Source organism: Papio anubis, chromosome 8 (assembly GCF_008728515.1).
Source record: "Papio anubis isolate 15944 chromosome 8, Panubis1.0, whole genome shotgun sequence".
Lineage (NCBI taxonomy): Eukaryota > Metazoa > Chordata > Mammalia > Primates > Cercopithecidae > Papio > Papio anubis.
In genome coordinates, this window is record NC_044983.1 from 77086027 (window position 1) to 77103236 (window position 17210).

The window sequence follows — 17210 nt, forward strand, 5'->3', positions numbered from 1 at the left end:
CTCGGAAAACTTGGTTCTTACTTCCCATCCTAGTTCCTGCAAGATGACTGCAAGCTGCTCCAGGGACATGTGCACAGCTGCCTCCTATGAGGGTTGTGGGTGGGTATGAGTATCTGCAACTGGGTTAAGAGCTGAAATTGACCAAAATTAACTGCAACTTATCATCCAAGACTTCCCCTGAATATTGCAAGGATTCAATAGATTTCAGAGTTTCAAAATAGATGCATTAGATAGATTCTGCCTGTGCATTTTTTGTCTAGGTAGGAAGACATATTCCTGCTCATCTTACTCTGCCATCTTCCAGAATCCTCTTCAGATTCACTTTATCACATTTTCTGACTGAAGTTACCACTTGGACACTTACGGCTTCCAGGTCTATATTCAAGACAGGATAGCTCTCTTGAATTTCAGATTCTTATATCTATTTCTTACTTGGTTTTATGATGTTAAGCTCTGTGCCTCAATTTCTTTTTCTGTAAACAGAAATCCAAATCCTTCCATCAGATTATTTTGAGGACAAATGATTTACAGCTTGCAAAGTGCCTGGCACCATCATTAGTGCTTAATAAATATTTGTTTACCAAGAATTGTCCTAACATAGGCTTATACATCTTCTCTATTTAGGTTTCCTCAAACCCAAAGTGAGAGTCTAACTCTATGTTCTTATAAAAAAATAAATGCTTATAGTCAGGGAACTAGTCCACCTCTTCTGGCCTCTCCATATCGTGGTGTTATGTATAGGATAAGTATGCAGAAAATGAAAACCTTTGGACTTATTTTTAAAGAGAGAATCACAAACAGAATTATATTAACAGCAACATATACTTCGGCAGATTTTGTCTTACTATAAAATGTAAGCATGTGATTTGTAAATTTCAGCCTATGTACAGGAAATCTCAATAATCTGGAAAGGTGTTTCGTAACTTCTACAAGAGGTGGGAAAAACATACAGATGACACATACACAGACATGCACATTCACACACACAGTACCTTGGAAAACTCATTATCACTTTTGTGTATTTTATGAGCTGAAATCCCTTGGATATTTTATTTGAATCAAAAATTTTACTGGTGAGAAAAATAAAAGTTTGGAAACCATGGCAATAAAATTTGAATCTACTCACGTACAAGACTATTGTCACTTTTCTGAAATGAATATGATGGAATTATTTGCACTGAATTCTGGAGAGATATTCAAAATATATTGAGAGAGAGAGAGAAAGACAGATCACATACACATAACTTTCATTATAGTATATTGTTATAACTGTTCTGTTTTATTAGTTATGGTGCCTAATTTAAAAATTAAACTTTATTGTACGTATATATGTATAGAAAAAAACATAGTATATATAGGATTTTGGTACTATCTGTGGTTTCAGTCACCCACTGGGGGTCTTGGAATGTAACCCTGTGGATAAGGGGGAACTACTGTATATACTCCTCTCTTGCAATGCACTAAGACAGAGCAGGTATAAAACGTGAGCACTTGGGCCAGCTGGCTGTGGACAATTTCACTACATGTAAAACTACCGTAGGTTTCTGAGATACACCTACTTAACTATAGCTATGATAAAGAAGGATTTAATATTTAGTAATGGTACATACTTGTTATCTCCTACCTAGGGAAATTCAAAGATATCCCTCTTTACCTTGAATTATTATGAAAGATTTTATTATTTATATCAGAACAAAACAATAATGCAAATTTCCCATTTCCTTCACTCAATTATGACTAAGAATATATCATAAGCACAATGAATACATCATTATATCACCTTCTAAATCTAAAAAAAGTTTATTTAACTAGCATAACCATATTGAATAAAATCAGCTTGGGAGCAAATTAGTTGCTTGCTAAATCGTGGAAAACAACAACATCTTTTTGAACAATATATCCAACAGAATGTTGTAGAGTTCAATGCAAACTTCAGTCCAGGTCAACGCCTCTTGGCTTATGCTCTCTCATAAACTCTGGTGGAAGTGACGCCTTTCATGATGCATTCCTAGACACAGAAAACAATTCTTGGTCAATCACCAGGACTAAACTATGGATTTATTTATTGAATCTCTCAATGTTGGGAATAAAACAATATTCATTCAAAAGATATTCATTTCTGGACCCATATGTTGTAATAAGATAGGGAGTTACAAAGACCAGGAAAATACAAGTTTTCCCCTCCAGGTGCCTTAAAATCTGTATGGTGAGTGAGAAACATAAGCAGAGATAGATAATACAGTGTGGTGGGGGCATCACTGGAGACAGCCTTAGGATGCCTGGAAGCAGGCAGAGAATGCTTCCTAGAAGACAGCATGCCCTTGTTGAGCTCAAAAGCATGAAGGGCAAATGACAGAGTGGAAGCATAATTCCAATAAAATCATCTTTCTGTTTTAGATAATCAAAAGGAAAATCTGTTTCCTTAAGAGGAATAGTGATCATGAGATGACCTAGCAGTAAGATCCAGATTTAAGTAGCCAGAAGATACTCACGATCACCAGTTTGTCATCCTCTCGTTTTCTCTTTATGGTGGTTGATTTTCCATCCCATTTCTGCACATGTACCAGGACACCCCCATCTAAGGTTATGGTGCTCTGTAGGCATAAGAAAATGTGATTACAATTTGCATATGGAGGCAGAAAATAAAATTTAAAATACGGTGTCTTTGTTCAAAGGAATATTTTGAGGTAATTAGTAATTCTAAATGACAAGAATATATTGCAACAAGAAAAAAAAATGAGTCTCAAAACCAACAACGTAACCACTTATAGATACGTTATGCCCAGAGTGTTATACAAATTACATAATTGGAAAAATACTGTGAAAGAATATAAAAAAGAAATTTACATTAGGATGATAGTAGGATGGGTGCTTTCTCTATTTCTTTCTTCCATTTTTCTAAACATTCTCTTACATTATTGTAATATTTTAATTTACTTGAAATACTCTATGTACTGTATGACTCAAATAAATTATGTTAATCATTTTTTGTTAATATGGAGACAGGCCAGGTGTGGTGGCTCACAACTGTAATTCCAGCACTTAGGGAGGCCAAGGCAGGAGGATTGCTTGAGGCCAGGAGTTTGAGACCAGCCTGGGCAACATAGTAAAACTCTGTCTCTACAAAAAAATTAAAAAATTAGCTGGGTGTGATGGCACACAGCTGTGTTACCAGCTACTCCGGAGGCTGAAGTGGGAGAAACACCTGAGCCCAGGAATTCAAGGCTGTAGTGAGATATGATTGAGCCATGTCACTGCAGCCTGATTGACAGAGTGAGACCCTGTCTCTAAAAATAATAATAATTTTTTAACATGAGGGCAACTTAAGAAAATGGGGAAAAATTCACCAACTCTATATGTAAGGAAACACGGTTTAGATGTAGGAGTTCAGGGATCTTTGGCTTATGATAGAATGGTTTTCCTCCTTTTATCATAAAATGATTTCTAATAAGCAGTGGTGATTTAGAAACCAGGCATGTACTCTGTGCCAGTTCCTTATTTCTCACCTTGACTTTCCTGTCATCTGCGGTGACTTCGTCAAATTCCTGGCCCAGTTTGAAGGAAATCTCAGTATTTTTAAAGGTACTTTCGGATTTAATGGTGATCACATCCCCATTCACACTGATGATCATGTTAGGTTTGGCCATGCCTGCCACTTTCCTGGTGGCAAAGCCCACTCCTACAGTTAGGAAGAGAAAAGATGTCAGGTTGACATTTTCTGTCACGTACTTAGCCAAGCCAGACAATGTGTGTCTGCCCACAGGTGCATGTGTAAGAGGAAAAAGACACAGTGAGTTTCTTAAAGGCCTAATTTAAACAGCACCTGCAGATAAAATCAGGTTAATACTTAAACACACGCACACACAAATACACACACACACACACAAACACAACCTCTGAGAAACAATAGGTGTAGGCCTATTCTTTAAATTTCCCTTTCTCTGGTCTGGATACACCTTCTCAGGAGACCCATTGTTTATTTTCAACAAAAATCTTTGGGAAGATATATATTTAAAATGTTAGCCACATTGTTGTTCTCTCTTAATAAAATAGTTGACCATTCCGTCTTAGATACTCAATATTACATTTAAGAAGGCACAAAGACAGAATTTTCAACAGAATTTTGGGGGTTAATGTAGAGTTATTTAGTTAAATGTTTGTCAGTTTTGAGTGTACAAAAGTCACATTTCATAGCATTTGTTGCCAAGTCTACTTTTCTGTGCTTCTTTCTCAAATTACTCCACCATGAGATGAAGATTTTGATGAATTTATACAAAAGGCAAAATGTTTCCTACATTTATAACATTTTAGAATGGTGATATCATTCCTAATAATTTATAGGGGATATTTAAAAAGGGACTAGTCATCAAATTGTGAAAACTTTAACATTTAAGAAATCAATGTTTCTTAGTTTAGAATAGGTTAGAAGCCAATACTTAGATTTCCAATCACCTAAGTTGTGAACTTTTCTTTCTTAAAAAGGAGAATATATTGTCTTGTGCAAGGTATGGAATGAATAATTTACAGCCAAACATAGCAGTAACTTGCTGTCACTGTGTATGTCATGCAGAATTTATTAGTCATAGATGTGTTGAATTTTTTAAACATGTGCATGTAAATCTAAACTCTTTCTTTGACTAAAGGCAACCAAAGGTTAGAAATTGGGAAGAACTGGGAGAGACACATGGTGTAAAATAAGTAATTCTGAGGCTCTGATTTCACTGTCTGTCTGAAAAATGGCCACAGGTGTGTCTTCAAGTCCTGGCTCTGTTACAAAATACAACATTAAATGTATGGAGTGAGTCCGCTTCGTGAATGGAGGCAAAACTGAGTGTGATTCTAGAATGGCTGACCTTGGGAAAAACCATAGTCTCCATTTGCTTGATTTTGCTTTTATGTGACTGATGAAAACAATACCTGTTCACTCATCCTCAATTTCATGCAGAAGGTGTTTTATTGACTTTAATTATCATCAGTCCTTTATAATTTAAAAACACAGTGTTATTAGAAAATATAAATATTAAAAGTATAAAATTTTTCTAAAAATAAATAGTTAAATGACCCCAAATCCTGGCATTTCTGTATCAGTGCATATTAATTAGTTTATTGAATCACTCTAGTTTATCCTAGAAAGTCTCTCTCATGCTAAAGTCACCAATTTTCCTATCATCTAAAAACAAGAAACATAGTTACAGACAAGCAAAAACATATATACTGTATAATTTACAGGAGGGTTAAGTGTTTTGAGATTTAATAATTACGTTCTAAACCCTAAGATTGCATAAAATTCCTCCCCAGTTTGCTAACCCCAATTCTGACTTTCATGGACTGTCATGCATGGGGTTGAGGGAGAAAGGCTTTCAAAGTTGAAGCTGCCTGAGAGAGACGTTGTCTCTTCTACTTTACCTCCATTGTTATCTGAGAGACGTTCATCCAATGACATGCTGACAATGTTAATAGCATCTAAAAAATTAAAAACCTCTACTATCAAAGAAGAGGTATGTTATGTACGTAACATTCTCCTTTTAAATTGGTTGATAATTCTATGGCATCTTATGTCATTTCTAGTCAAAGGAAGTATTTAAGTCGTTTAAGAAACATATTTCTGAAATTAAAATTTTTGTCTATCATAAAACAACCACATATTTTAATAGATTAACATTGAGACAAGAAAATAATTGGCTAACATACAGTTATTGAAAAAGAACATTGCATTAAGGGAACTAGAGTGCTTTCAGTTTCAAATGAAAATTATTGCATACTAACTTTTTTCCAAGTTATTGCTTATTTTATATGCAAAAGGGGATGAAAGAGAAATAGGCAAAGAGCTAAGTAAACCAAGGATACCGAAGTTTTGCAATTAAAGTCAAATCTTATCATTTTTAAAGGCCATAAACATTCAATTTAGACACTTTTTAATATTGGTACACCTTCAGGAAGCATTAGTTGTAGCTTTGGTTCAGAATTTCTCTATAAACAAATGATTATCACTTGCTATGTGTGCAGCCTTTCTATAGAAAGCAGCATTTTCATTTCTGGCCAGGGCTTCCAGACATTGCTATAAACACAGCTATAAACTCTTGTTCCCAAAAGAAAATATTATAAATCCAGTCATTCCACAATGCATTTCCTTACCTACTTCTTTCATATAATCATCAAAGTTTTCACTGGAGACAAGTTTCCAGGTACCTACAAAAGCATCACACATTTTGTAAGTTCTAGGATTATTCTTCAAGGTGAGAAGGAAGCTGCAGTTTTCAAGAGAGTGCTGTGACCCTCTGGAGTCCAGATAACTTCCTTTTAAAGGTGCTCAGAACATGTGATCTTAGGAATGACCAATTGGGAATGATAGCCAATCATTTCCTTCATTACCGGCCTGTGCATTTTTTTCTCTGAGTCATGTTTTTAATAGACATTTCTCAACTTTGGTTCTCCCTGGCAAATAGTCATTGGACTTAGAGTACAAATTATTTTTAAACCACTAACAGGATATTTTAAACATTCCTGTTTTGACAGCTTAATGCTCAGTGCATTGAATTTCCCCCTATTATTCCTATACATATTTATCCCAGTGTAGAGAGGGGAAATTATTTTGAGATAAACTTTGACCTTATTTTGGGGGAGGGTATTTAAATTGTAGTTATGTGGTTCTTTTGAATTGAGGAATTGCCATACATATTTTCTATTATTCCTATACATATTTGTCCCAGTGTAGAAAGGGGAAATTATTTTGAGATAAACTTTGACCTTATTTTGGGGGAGAAGGTATTTAAATTGCAGTTATGTGGTTCTTTTGAATTGCGGAGCATAAGAACTGCCTCGGAGATTCTTACATAATTGCAAAGGCTCTTTGGGGCAGTACTGTCTCAGGAATTACCTGGCAATGAAAACAAAATAAGTAATGGGATTTAAAAGTACTCCAGATTTCTGATTTCAAATGCTTTATATGAATAAAAAAGTACTTTCAATTCATCCACCAGTAATCTGGACTGTAGATTTCATCAAAATGATAATGTAACCTCACTCTTTCCATCTCCTAAATGAGAGCATAGCATTGATTTCCACAGATCCTTTGAAAAATGGGCCTCATTCTAAAATACTTTCCTCATACTGAGAAAGTGCATTCAATTTCTGAACTGTGTCATAAGTTCCGAATTTATTCAGATCAGAAATGGTGTGGTCGCATGCTACCAAAACCAATATCCTTCTTTAATACAGTCACCAATTTGTGAAACTAGTTTTCTAAAGTAATCGTGGTTTTCAATTCCCTTTGCCCCACGCAAGAATGATGGAAGATGTTCGCATGTGCTGCAAATTCCCACGAACTTACCCAGATTTAGGGGGAAAAAAAAGAAACTGAAATATTTCAGAGTGATGTATTGCTACACTGTGTATCCCACTGAACAGTACCTGCTGAGCATATGATTGATTCACAAGCCTGTGTAAGTATCCTGAGGGCTTCCCAAAAATGTTTGTGGCAGGAAATTCCGTAAGCAACAGGATTTTCTGTAGGAAAGCAAGTTGCTGTGAAAGCCTGATAAAGTTAGGTTTTGCATTTGTTAATGGCACAGTAATAACGCTCATCTACTCTGGACTGTTGCATAGATACATAGACTGTGGTGATGTGCCATCAGGTAGGCTTGCTTTTAGTGATCCACCTGTTTCCCATTGAATAAGACCGTTCAGATGGAAAGTAACTAAAAGTGACAAATCTTAATAAAGGGATGTTTTTGATAATGTTTTAAATTAATTTTCTTCAGACAGGTTTTTAAATGATTGAATTTGAATACATACTTTGTGTATTGTAACACTGCAATTTGGTTTTTAAAAATTTTTGTTTCTATAGATTTAGGACTACATGTGCATTTTTGTTACCTATGTATATTGAGTAGTAATAAAGTCTGGACTTTTAGTGTAACCATCACCCAAATAGTGTATATTGTACCCAATCGGTAATTTCTTTCCTTCTTTCCTTCTTTCCTTCCTTGCTTCCTTCCTTCCTTCCTGCCTGCCTGCCTGCCTGCCTTCCTTCCTTTCTTTCCTTTCTTTCTTTTCTTTCTTCTTTTTTTGATGGAGTTTTGACTTTATTGCCCAGGCTGGAATACAGTGGCATGATCTTGGCTCACTGCAACCTCTGCCTCCCAGATTCAAGCGATTCTCCTACCTCAGCCTCCCTAGTAGCTGGGATTACAGGCACCCACCACCATGCCTGGATAATTTTCTTTTGCTTTCTTTTTTGAGACAGAGTCTCGCTCTGTCTCAGGCTGGGAGATGCAGTGGTGCAATCTCCGCTCACATAAGCTCCGTTGCCTCCCAGGTTCCACGACATTCTCCTGCCTCAAGCCTCCTGAGAAGCGGGACTACAGTAACCACCGCCTGGCTAATTTATTTTTATTTTTATTTTTGTATTTTTAGTAGAGATGGGGTTTCGTGTTCTGGGATGGTCTCAATCCTCCTGACTTAGAATCCCACCACCTTGACCTCCCAAAGTGCTGGGATTACAGGCATTGAGCCACCCACGCTTGACAATTTTTTCTTTTTTCTTTTTTTGTATTTTTAGTTGAGACAGGGTTTTGCCATGTTGGCCAGGCTGGTCTCGAACTCCTGACCTCAGGTGATCCACTCGCCTCAGTCTCCCAAAGTGCTGGGATTGCAGGCGTGAGCCACCGTGCCCAGCCCCAATAGGTGATTTCTTATCCCTTGCCCCCTCCCACCTTCCCACCTTTTGGAGTCTCCAGTTGTCTATTATTCCACTCTGCATGTCTGTGTGTACACATTGTTCAGCTCCCACTTATAAGTGAGAATATGTGGTATTTGACTTTCTGTTTCTGATTTGTTTCACTTAAGATAATGGTCTCCAGTTTTACCTATATTGCTGCAAAAGAAATGATCTCATTCCTTTTTATGGTTGAGTGATATTCCATGGTAAATATATATCACATTGTCTTTATCCAGTCATCCATTGATGGACACTTAGGTTGATTCCATGACTTTTTTACTGTGAATTATTGTTTTAGAGATTGACTGTCTGGTAGTGTAATCTCTGGTCACATGTGGCTCTTAAAATGTGGCTAGTATGACTGAGAAATTGAACTTTTAATTTTAGTTAATTTTAATTAAAATGTAAGAAATGATCCTCAATTCAGTTATTGAAAAACTTTTAAATATGTTTGAACCAATGTGACTATGCCAATCTGCTTTTTCATTGTAAATTTTATGAAATCTAAATATTGGACAAGTGTTTCAGAAGAAAATTTAGATGAATTGAGATGAACTGTTAGTATAAAATATATACCAGATTTTGAAGACAATGTAAAAATGTATACTATATTATTAATTTTCTTACATTGATTACATGTTGAAATGACAACATTTTAGATATGTTAGGTTAAATCGAATATATTACAAAATTAATTTAACCTATTTCTTTTTTACTTTCCTAATGTGGCTACAAGAAAATTTTAGATTATATCTGTGGCTTACATTATACTTCTCTTGGGCTGTGCAGTTTTAGAGTACCATACTAACAGCAAGCTTTGCTTATTTATTCAACATGTGATCAGGCATTGTGCTAACCAATGGGGATTCAACAGTGAGCCAGCCAGGGGAGGCATTTGCTTGCTCTCATGGAGCTTACATTCTAGTACTGGAGAAGGTCATATACAAGGAGACCTTGTGTATGAAACATGAAATAAGCCAATCACAGGTAGTGCTGTGTTTCAGAGCCAACAGAATGGGGTACTCTGATGTAATGGCCACTGTGAGGGTTGGAGTAGTAGATGGGGCAATCTGGGAAAGTCCGTCAAAGAAGGTAGACAATTGAGCTGTCAGCTGAATGACGAGAAGACAGCCACAGGAAGATCAGGAAAAAGATTGTTTCCAGCACAGGAAACTGCAGGAGCTGCTTGTTCTGTTACCTTTCAGAACAATTTCACCCAAACACAGCCACCCTGACATATACAGATACATGTTCCTAGTGAGCAAAGTCCAGGGTCCATTAAGGAAGAGATTTTTGTTCAGGTTAATTTATTGTTAGATACAAAGTAATTACGTATTCAATACAATCCCTGAAGGAAACTGTTCTTAGATGGGTTAGTGAGAGTACACTAGCACGCCTGTAAACAACAACAACAACAACAAAATTTGAAGGATATATTTGTGGGCCAGTAGCATCATCTTCTATATCAGCATATTCAGTGCCTGGTCATCGCTGGAGAAATGGCATAGCTGAAATTTTCTAGAAACAACTATTGGCTCTTTTAATGAGTTAATATAAACAAGAATAGTAGTAACCTATAGTAAAGGACCTTGGTAACTTAAACAGCAATGAGACAAGTAAGATGTGAGAAGGTAGTTGAATTCAAAGGAAGACATTTCATATGATCACTTGTTAAGAGTAACAAGGCTTGGCAGTTTCTTACCTGAGAGATATTGCCCTTAAAAGCAGCTCAATGTATATCCACTAGGTTTCGTCTTGTGTAGGGTAGAGAACTCTTTCTGGATGATAAACTGTCCAGAAATTGAATGCAGAGGCCCAAAACTCGTGCTCTGCAGTATAAACAGGAATGTAAACAACTGTTCAGTTCTTAAAGAAATTATCTTTATCTTGATACCTAAGAGTTACTCTTGCTGACGTGGAGAAAATGGAATGTTTGTTCATCAAATTACTATCGTCTTTCATCACAATGTTGAAGGATTGCTATGTGAATGAAGCAATGCAAAATAAGGAGAATCACATGAAAAAACTAATTCAATATTATATGACCTTGGCCTTAATGCTGTTTGAAGGAAATACTCGCTAAGCATTAATGAAGAGAATCTGGACTTCACCAAAATTTTGGTGGTCATCCTTTCTTGAAAACTAGTAGAAATTATACTACTGGCATTTTCAAACATAGTTTCATTGTATAAAGTTCACGCTGGCAAATAACTTACAAAAAATCTTTTTGCAAGCCTGTTATGTCACTGTACTACATGGGGGTAAGGGAATATAATAATAAATAAGACATAATTTGTTTCTCTCTTTTGTAATCTATGTTCCCATTCTAGTTACCAGCCTGGGACCAAAGTAACGTACAAAGCCTTTTTAAAGGAGTTTTGTTTTGATAGTCTTCTTGATGTTAGCATGTTTTGTACAGAAGGCACTTGTAGCTCTTCCAATTTTTTTTACACTTTTATCACCTTTCATTAGCATGTAATGTATACAAGATGAGAAATACACTCACCCCATTCCCGATCTCCCCTCATTCCTGACTTCCCTTCTCCATCCTGAACTTTATCCTGTGCATAACTTAAAGTCCTGGCACCTGATTCCTCACGAAATACTTGAATTAATAAATTAATTAACAAAAGGAATAAGATATGGATTTAGACTACATATTCATGTTTAATGCTTGTGTATGTGTTTAAACCCCTCCATGGGCTCCTATCTCAGTTTTAGAACAATGAATACAGTGGCCCTAGGCAGCGTGGATTATAAAGGATAGAGTGAGCAGATGTAAATCTGCTCACAAGGCAAGAGTTAAGAGATGATGGGGGCTGAGCAAGGGTAATGGAATGAGACAATGGGGTAGCAGTGAAAGATATTGAGAAACAATATAGAAAGTATACAGGACGCTCCTTCCCTTTTGGAGGGGCTTAGTACTCAGAAACAAGGTGCATAGGAGACAATTTGCCTTTGACTATGAAAAGAATTCCCACAGAGGTGACTATACTTTCATTCACATGTACCCCAATACAGCACGGACACCCACACACCAGGTCAGAATGTTTCCTTAGGGCTGTGGGAAGGGGTCTTCAGTAGCCAGAGTTTTGCTTTTCTCTGGGGATGTGGAGACTGAGGACATGGCCCTAGACCCTCAGTGTTTAATAGCCCTGGCTCAGGCCATCTGCCTTGCACTTTACTCTCCTATGGACAGCTTCCATGGAATGCGTCCCTCTGACCTTTGCCTGTGTTTATTTCTTTTGGAGGAAATGAGGGTATTTTCTTCGGACGATTTTTCAGTGGAAGAGGAAACATACCCTCTCTCTGGATGATGAGGAGTAGGGACAAAGCCCTGATGAGGGGGAGTGTTTTCACAGCATTGTATGTCATAGGTTAAGGAAAGGTTCATGCCAAGGCTCTCCTTTTATTTGAAATAAAGTTCCTTTCTTAATGCATTATTATTACCAATGTTTTGGGGTTTGTTAGCGTTTTAAGATGAAACCCTGACAGGAAAATCAAGCATATTTCATTTGGTTCTCTCTCCCCATGGACTAGTGGGAACATTTAAGATGAGAATTGTTTTACATTTCCTATCTGGGGTTTAAGAGGCAAAGTAAACGTAGCGCTGTACAAGTTTGTGTGTCATTTACTGCACAGTGAGCGGTCACTGACTCGACTCTAACTTCAAAATGGTGACAGTTTTGGAAACAGTGAGTAAGCCATAGGCTATGGATCAGTTCAAGGGTAATGCCTAATTATAGACTTAGGTTGTGCCTTGAAGTGTTGCCCAATACTTCACTTGCCCTCTTACTCATTAGAGGGAGTCTTCATACATAGTGTAGTGGGTACAAGAAGGAGCTAACAAAAGAGTTGGCAAAGTGCAATCTGAGTGTAAAGTAGTATGCCCTACTTTGTCTTTACATAATAAAGCAAGCTTCATTATAAACTGACTGGGGGCCAAAGAGAACAAATCCCTAGAAAATGTCCAAGGGGACAGACAGAAACACACACACACACACACACGTAAACATTTCACGTTTGTTCTCTTCTTTGTATTCATGTAACATTAAGTTATTCCCCTTCTAATTCCCAGGTGTGAGCTCTTTGGGGATAGGGGATATGTCTTACGCATCCTTGTATCCCCAAGGCTTATGTCTGATATGTGGTAGTTCTGTCTAGTTCATTGTTGAAATAGGAGAAAATCAAGCAGGTTAATTTAAATCGCATTGAGGTATAAATGGCAGATGTAAGTATTTGCATTTAAATCCTGATTGACCCCCTCCCCAATGTGGTTTGTAACAGAGTCCAGGGAAAAATTTCACGTGTGGCCCTCCGAAGCTGTGATAGTATGTAAACTGCTACTTGTTTTTATAAGAATTGTTTTCAATCCACAAGGAAGGAACATACCCTGTCTCTTCCAAACTTCTGTTCATAGCCCCACTTTTGCCAATCTCAGTCCATTTACATTTTATCTGCTTTTAAAAATAGCATACATATTCTGTAATTTAAATTACACAAATAGAGCTAAATGCAAAGAAGACATTGAGCCATGTACTCACTAAATGCCTAGTAAGTGCCAGTCACTGTGCTTGATGCTCTGGTCCAAGGATAAATAAAACAAGTGGGGAAAGGCACATGAGGACCACTATGGGGTCAAAGGATTATAAGTTTAAAAAAAAAAAAAAAAAAAAAGGCCAGGCGTGGCAGCTTACACCTGTAATCCCAGCACTTTGGGAGGCCAAGGTGGGAGTATCACGAGGTCAGGAGATCAAGACCATCCTGGATAACATGGTGAAACCCCATCTTTACTAAAAATACAAAAAAATTAGCCCAGCATGGTGGCGGGTGCCTGTAGCCCCAGCTACTCAGGAGGCTGAGGCAGGAGAATGGCGTGAACCCGGGAGGCGGAGCTTGCAGTGAGCTGAGATGGCGCCACTGCACTCCAGCCTGGGTGACAGAGCGAGACTCTGTCTCAAAAACAAACAAACAAACAAACAGACAAACAAAAAAACACAGGATGTGATGGGAGTGAAATAGTACCTCATGCAGCCTTGATCAGGGTGGAGGGTATCAGCAATGACTTCCCAAAGCCCTGACATCCAAAATAAGGCTGAAGGATGGCTCAGAGTGTGCTGGGAAAAGCAGGGCCCAAGAGGTACTGTTCTACACAGAGAGAACAGTTTATCGGGGCACGTAATAGGAGTCTGGGAACATGAGGGAGGCTCTGCCTTATGGCAACTGGAAAAATGCTGAGTGGCAAGAGTGTGTATGAGGGGCAGTAGAGAATTAGTGTTTAGAGCAAGGAAGGCCTCACGAGCTAGGCTGAACATTGTGGATTTAGCTAAAGAGCAGTATAGAATAACCGAGGAAATTTAGTGAGGTAGTAGCATGGTCAGATTTGAGTTTTTCCAAGAATATCTTGGATGAAGAGTAGAAAATGGATTGGGGTGGGAGTAGGAAATTGGTGGAGATATTTGAAAATAAAATGTACTAATAAATACTCATCCAGAAATTACCACTGAACATTTTGATATACGTTCCCTGGACTTTTTGTATATATTAATATACTCTTTTCTAAATGGCATTATAGTCCACACTGCTTCAGAATTGACTTTTTCACTTGAAGAATATTCATAAAATGTATTTAAAATCTACTATGTATCCAGCAGTAGTGTAGGCACTGAGAATACAACCATGTACTCTGAATATGATTCTGTGTCCATAAGTACACTGGTACCATACCATTTTTGACGACCCCAAAGTATTCACTGATGGAATGTATACCATATTATACACCACATATAATCAATATTTTACAATAAAACGTCTTGTTTGTTTCCAGGACTTTTTTGCTGCAGTAGAGAACACTGTACCCCAGTGACCATCACTGTACAATTATCAAAACAGATATTTCCAATGATATCCTTAGGATACATTTTTGGAAATGAAAATGCTAGGTCTAATAAATAGATATTTTAAGACTTTAAAAATGTACTGCCTGAAACCCTGTCTCTACTAAAATGAAACCCCGTCTCTACTAAAAATACAAAAAATTAGCCGGGCGTGGTGGCAGGCGCCTGTAGTCCCAGCTGCTCAGGATGCTGAGGCAGGAGAATGGCGTGAACCCGGGAGGCAGAGCTTGCAGTGAGCTGAGATCACGCCACTGCACTCCAGCCTGGGCGACTCAGTGAGAATCCATCTCAATAAACTAAACTAAAATAAACTAAAATTAAAAAAATGTACTGCCAAATTTCTCTCCAAAATGTTTGTACCAATTGATGGTCTAATTTCATGTGGATATATGTCCTAAAAAACATTCAGACCCTTTAGAATTCAAGAAATTTCAAAATATTGTAGGTAGAAGATATGTTATACATATATAGTGAAGTTAGTTTTTCATGAGAAAATGGACCAACGTTAGATAAACAATGTGGCAGAGTTGCACTAGTAACTAGATGATCTTCTTCCTCCTCCTCCTCCTCTCCTCCTCCTCCTCCTCCTTCTTCTTCCTCTTCTTCCTCTTCTTCCTCTCCTCCTCCTCCTCCTCCTCCTCCTTCTTCTTCTTCTTCTTCATTTTTTTTTTGTAGATAGGGTCTCACTCCAGTTACCTGGGCTGATCTCAGCTCACTGCAGCCTTGACTTCCCAGGCTCAGGTGATTCTCCCATCTCAGCCTCCCTGAATAGCTGGCACTACAGGCACATGTCACCAGGCCTGATTAATTTTTTGTATCTTTAGTAGATACAGGATTTCATTGTGTTGAACGAGCTGGTCTTGAATTCTTGAACTCAAGGTATCCAGGTTTTCTGAGTCCATTACTCTTTCCATTAATCTGTGCTCCTCCTTCCAGAAAGCCTGGAATTCTTTAATCAATAAGCAAAGCAGTTTTTAACCGCATCGTAAACTTTGTAAGAGTGTAACATGCAAATGGATTTAAGGAATATGAGACTTTAGTTCAATTTCTCTCAGAAGCCATAATTCTTCTATGATCTCATAGCACTTTGCACATCATAACCATATGTGGTTATGTTTCTGACCTCCAGACTGTGAGCTTCTTTTTTTTTGTTTTAACAGAGTCTTCCTCTGTCGCCCAGCTGGAGTGCAACGGCTCAATCTCAGCTCACTGCAACCTCTGCCTTCCAGGTCCAAGCTATTCTTATGCCTCAGCCTCTGGGTAGCTGGGAGTACAGGCGTGCATCACCACACCTGGCTCATTTTTGTATTTTTAGTGGAGATGGGGTTTCACCATGTTGGCCAGGCTGGTCTGGAGCTCCTGATCTGAAGTGATCCATCCACCTTGGTCTCCCAAAGTGCTGGGATTACAGGTGTGAGCCACAGCACCCGGCCTCAGACTGTGAGCTTCTTGAAGGGGGAGCCATACATCCACAGCATTTCTGGCAAACAGTAGGCAGAGTTTCTGGTTCATAGTAGACACTTGGGAAATAATGTTTGAGAGAGAGAAAAATGGGGAAGAGGTTGGAGAGGAGGAGAAAGAGAAAAATAAGGAGAAAAAAAGTAAAGAGGAATGAGAGAGGAAGGGGAAAAGTGAGAGAGCACATTGGGCTGAAGACACAGGTACCTTAAACTTGCAGACAAAGTGAGAACCATGTGCTAGAATGAAAACACCAGATAGCAGCAGATGCCACAATAGGCACTAACTGTGATGAGATGCTGGTAAAGAGACAGAACAGGAGCAGTTCATCCAGGAACAATTTTGATTACAAGGAAACACTGAGTATTCTTTCTGGGAGGCACTTTTGCTGTGAGATTTCCCCCAGTGAACTCTGATCGAGTAAGAAACCACAAACATCAGGCATCTGTGAAATGCATTTGCCATATGGGTGTTAACTTCCCTCTTACGAAAATCCTCTCTCACTGGGTGAAATGTGTGTTCCTGCATTTATTATGTGGCTTGCCAAGATTCTCCACATCTAGATATTATTCCTTCTGCTGCAAGATTCTTGATGGCAATTCTATGCTATGAAGAGACTATCATTCTTTACAACTTCGTCATTGTATTAAAGCTTATATTCAATGGACATGAACATACCTGTGACATTTTCTTGGTTGCCTTATAAACTGTGCTATAGAATAAAAAGACCATGAGCTCTGGTATTAAGATATGTTGAAATTTGATTGCCACTATTCACTAGCTTGTGACCTTTGGTAAGCTAGTTAATTTCTATGATACAGCTTTCTCATCTGTAAAACTGAAAAACTATGCTTTATGGATATTGTTTATTAACAATCTTAAATGCCAAGTATTTTGCATGTTGCCTAGCATATACTTTCATATGTTCTTTAACATATACCTTACTCAGCAGGTGGCAGCTCCTATTAATAATAGTAGTAATCATAGTAATAGAGTCCTAGAAGACAAATCACAAACTTGGGGTTATGTGTCCTGGGCTGGGAAAAATTAGAACATTTTCTCTGATGCAAAATAGCCTTTCTGAGCATCATCATTGGTCTCAAAACTCTCAAAACACTGAGCTTTCTTTAGCAATA

General features: G+C 37.9%; 1 protein-coding gene across 1 annotated transcript; it reads right to left on the reverse strand.

Moving 5' to 3' along the window:
* Window positions 1–1258: 1258 nt before the first annotated feature.
* On the reverse strand, window positions 1259–6297 carry FABP4 (fatty acid binding protein 4). The gene is made up of 4 exons (XM_003902908.3): window positions 6136–6297; window positions 3507–3679; window positions 2493–2594; window positions 1259–2008 (listed from the first exon to the last, which is right to left on the reverse strand). Exons 1-4 carry the CDS (start codon window positions 6206–6208, stop codon window positions 1958–1960), a joined length of 399 nt encoding a protein of 132 aa, XP_003902957.1. The 5' UTR covers window positions 6209–6297; the 3' UTR covers window positions 1259–1957.
* Window positions 6298–17210: the final 10913 nt, after the last annotated feature.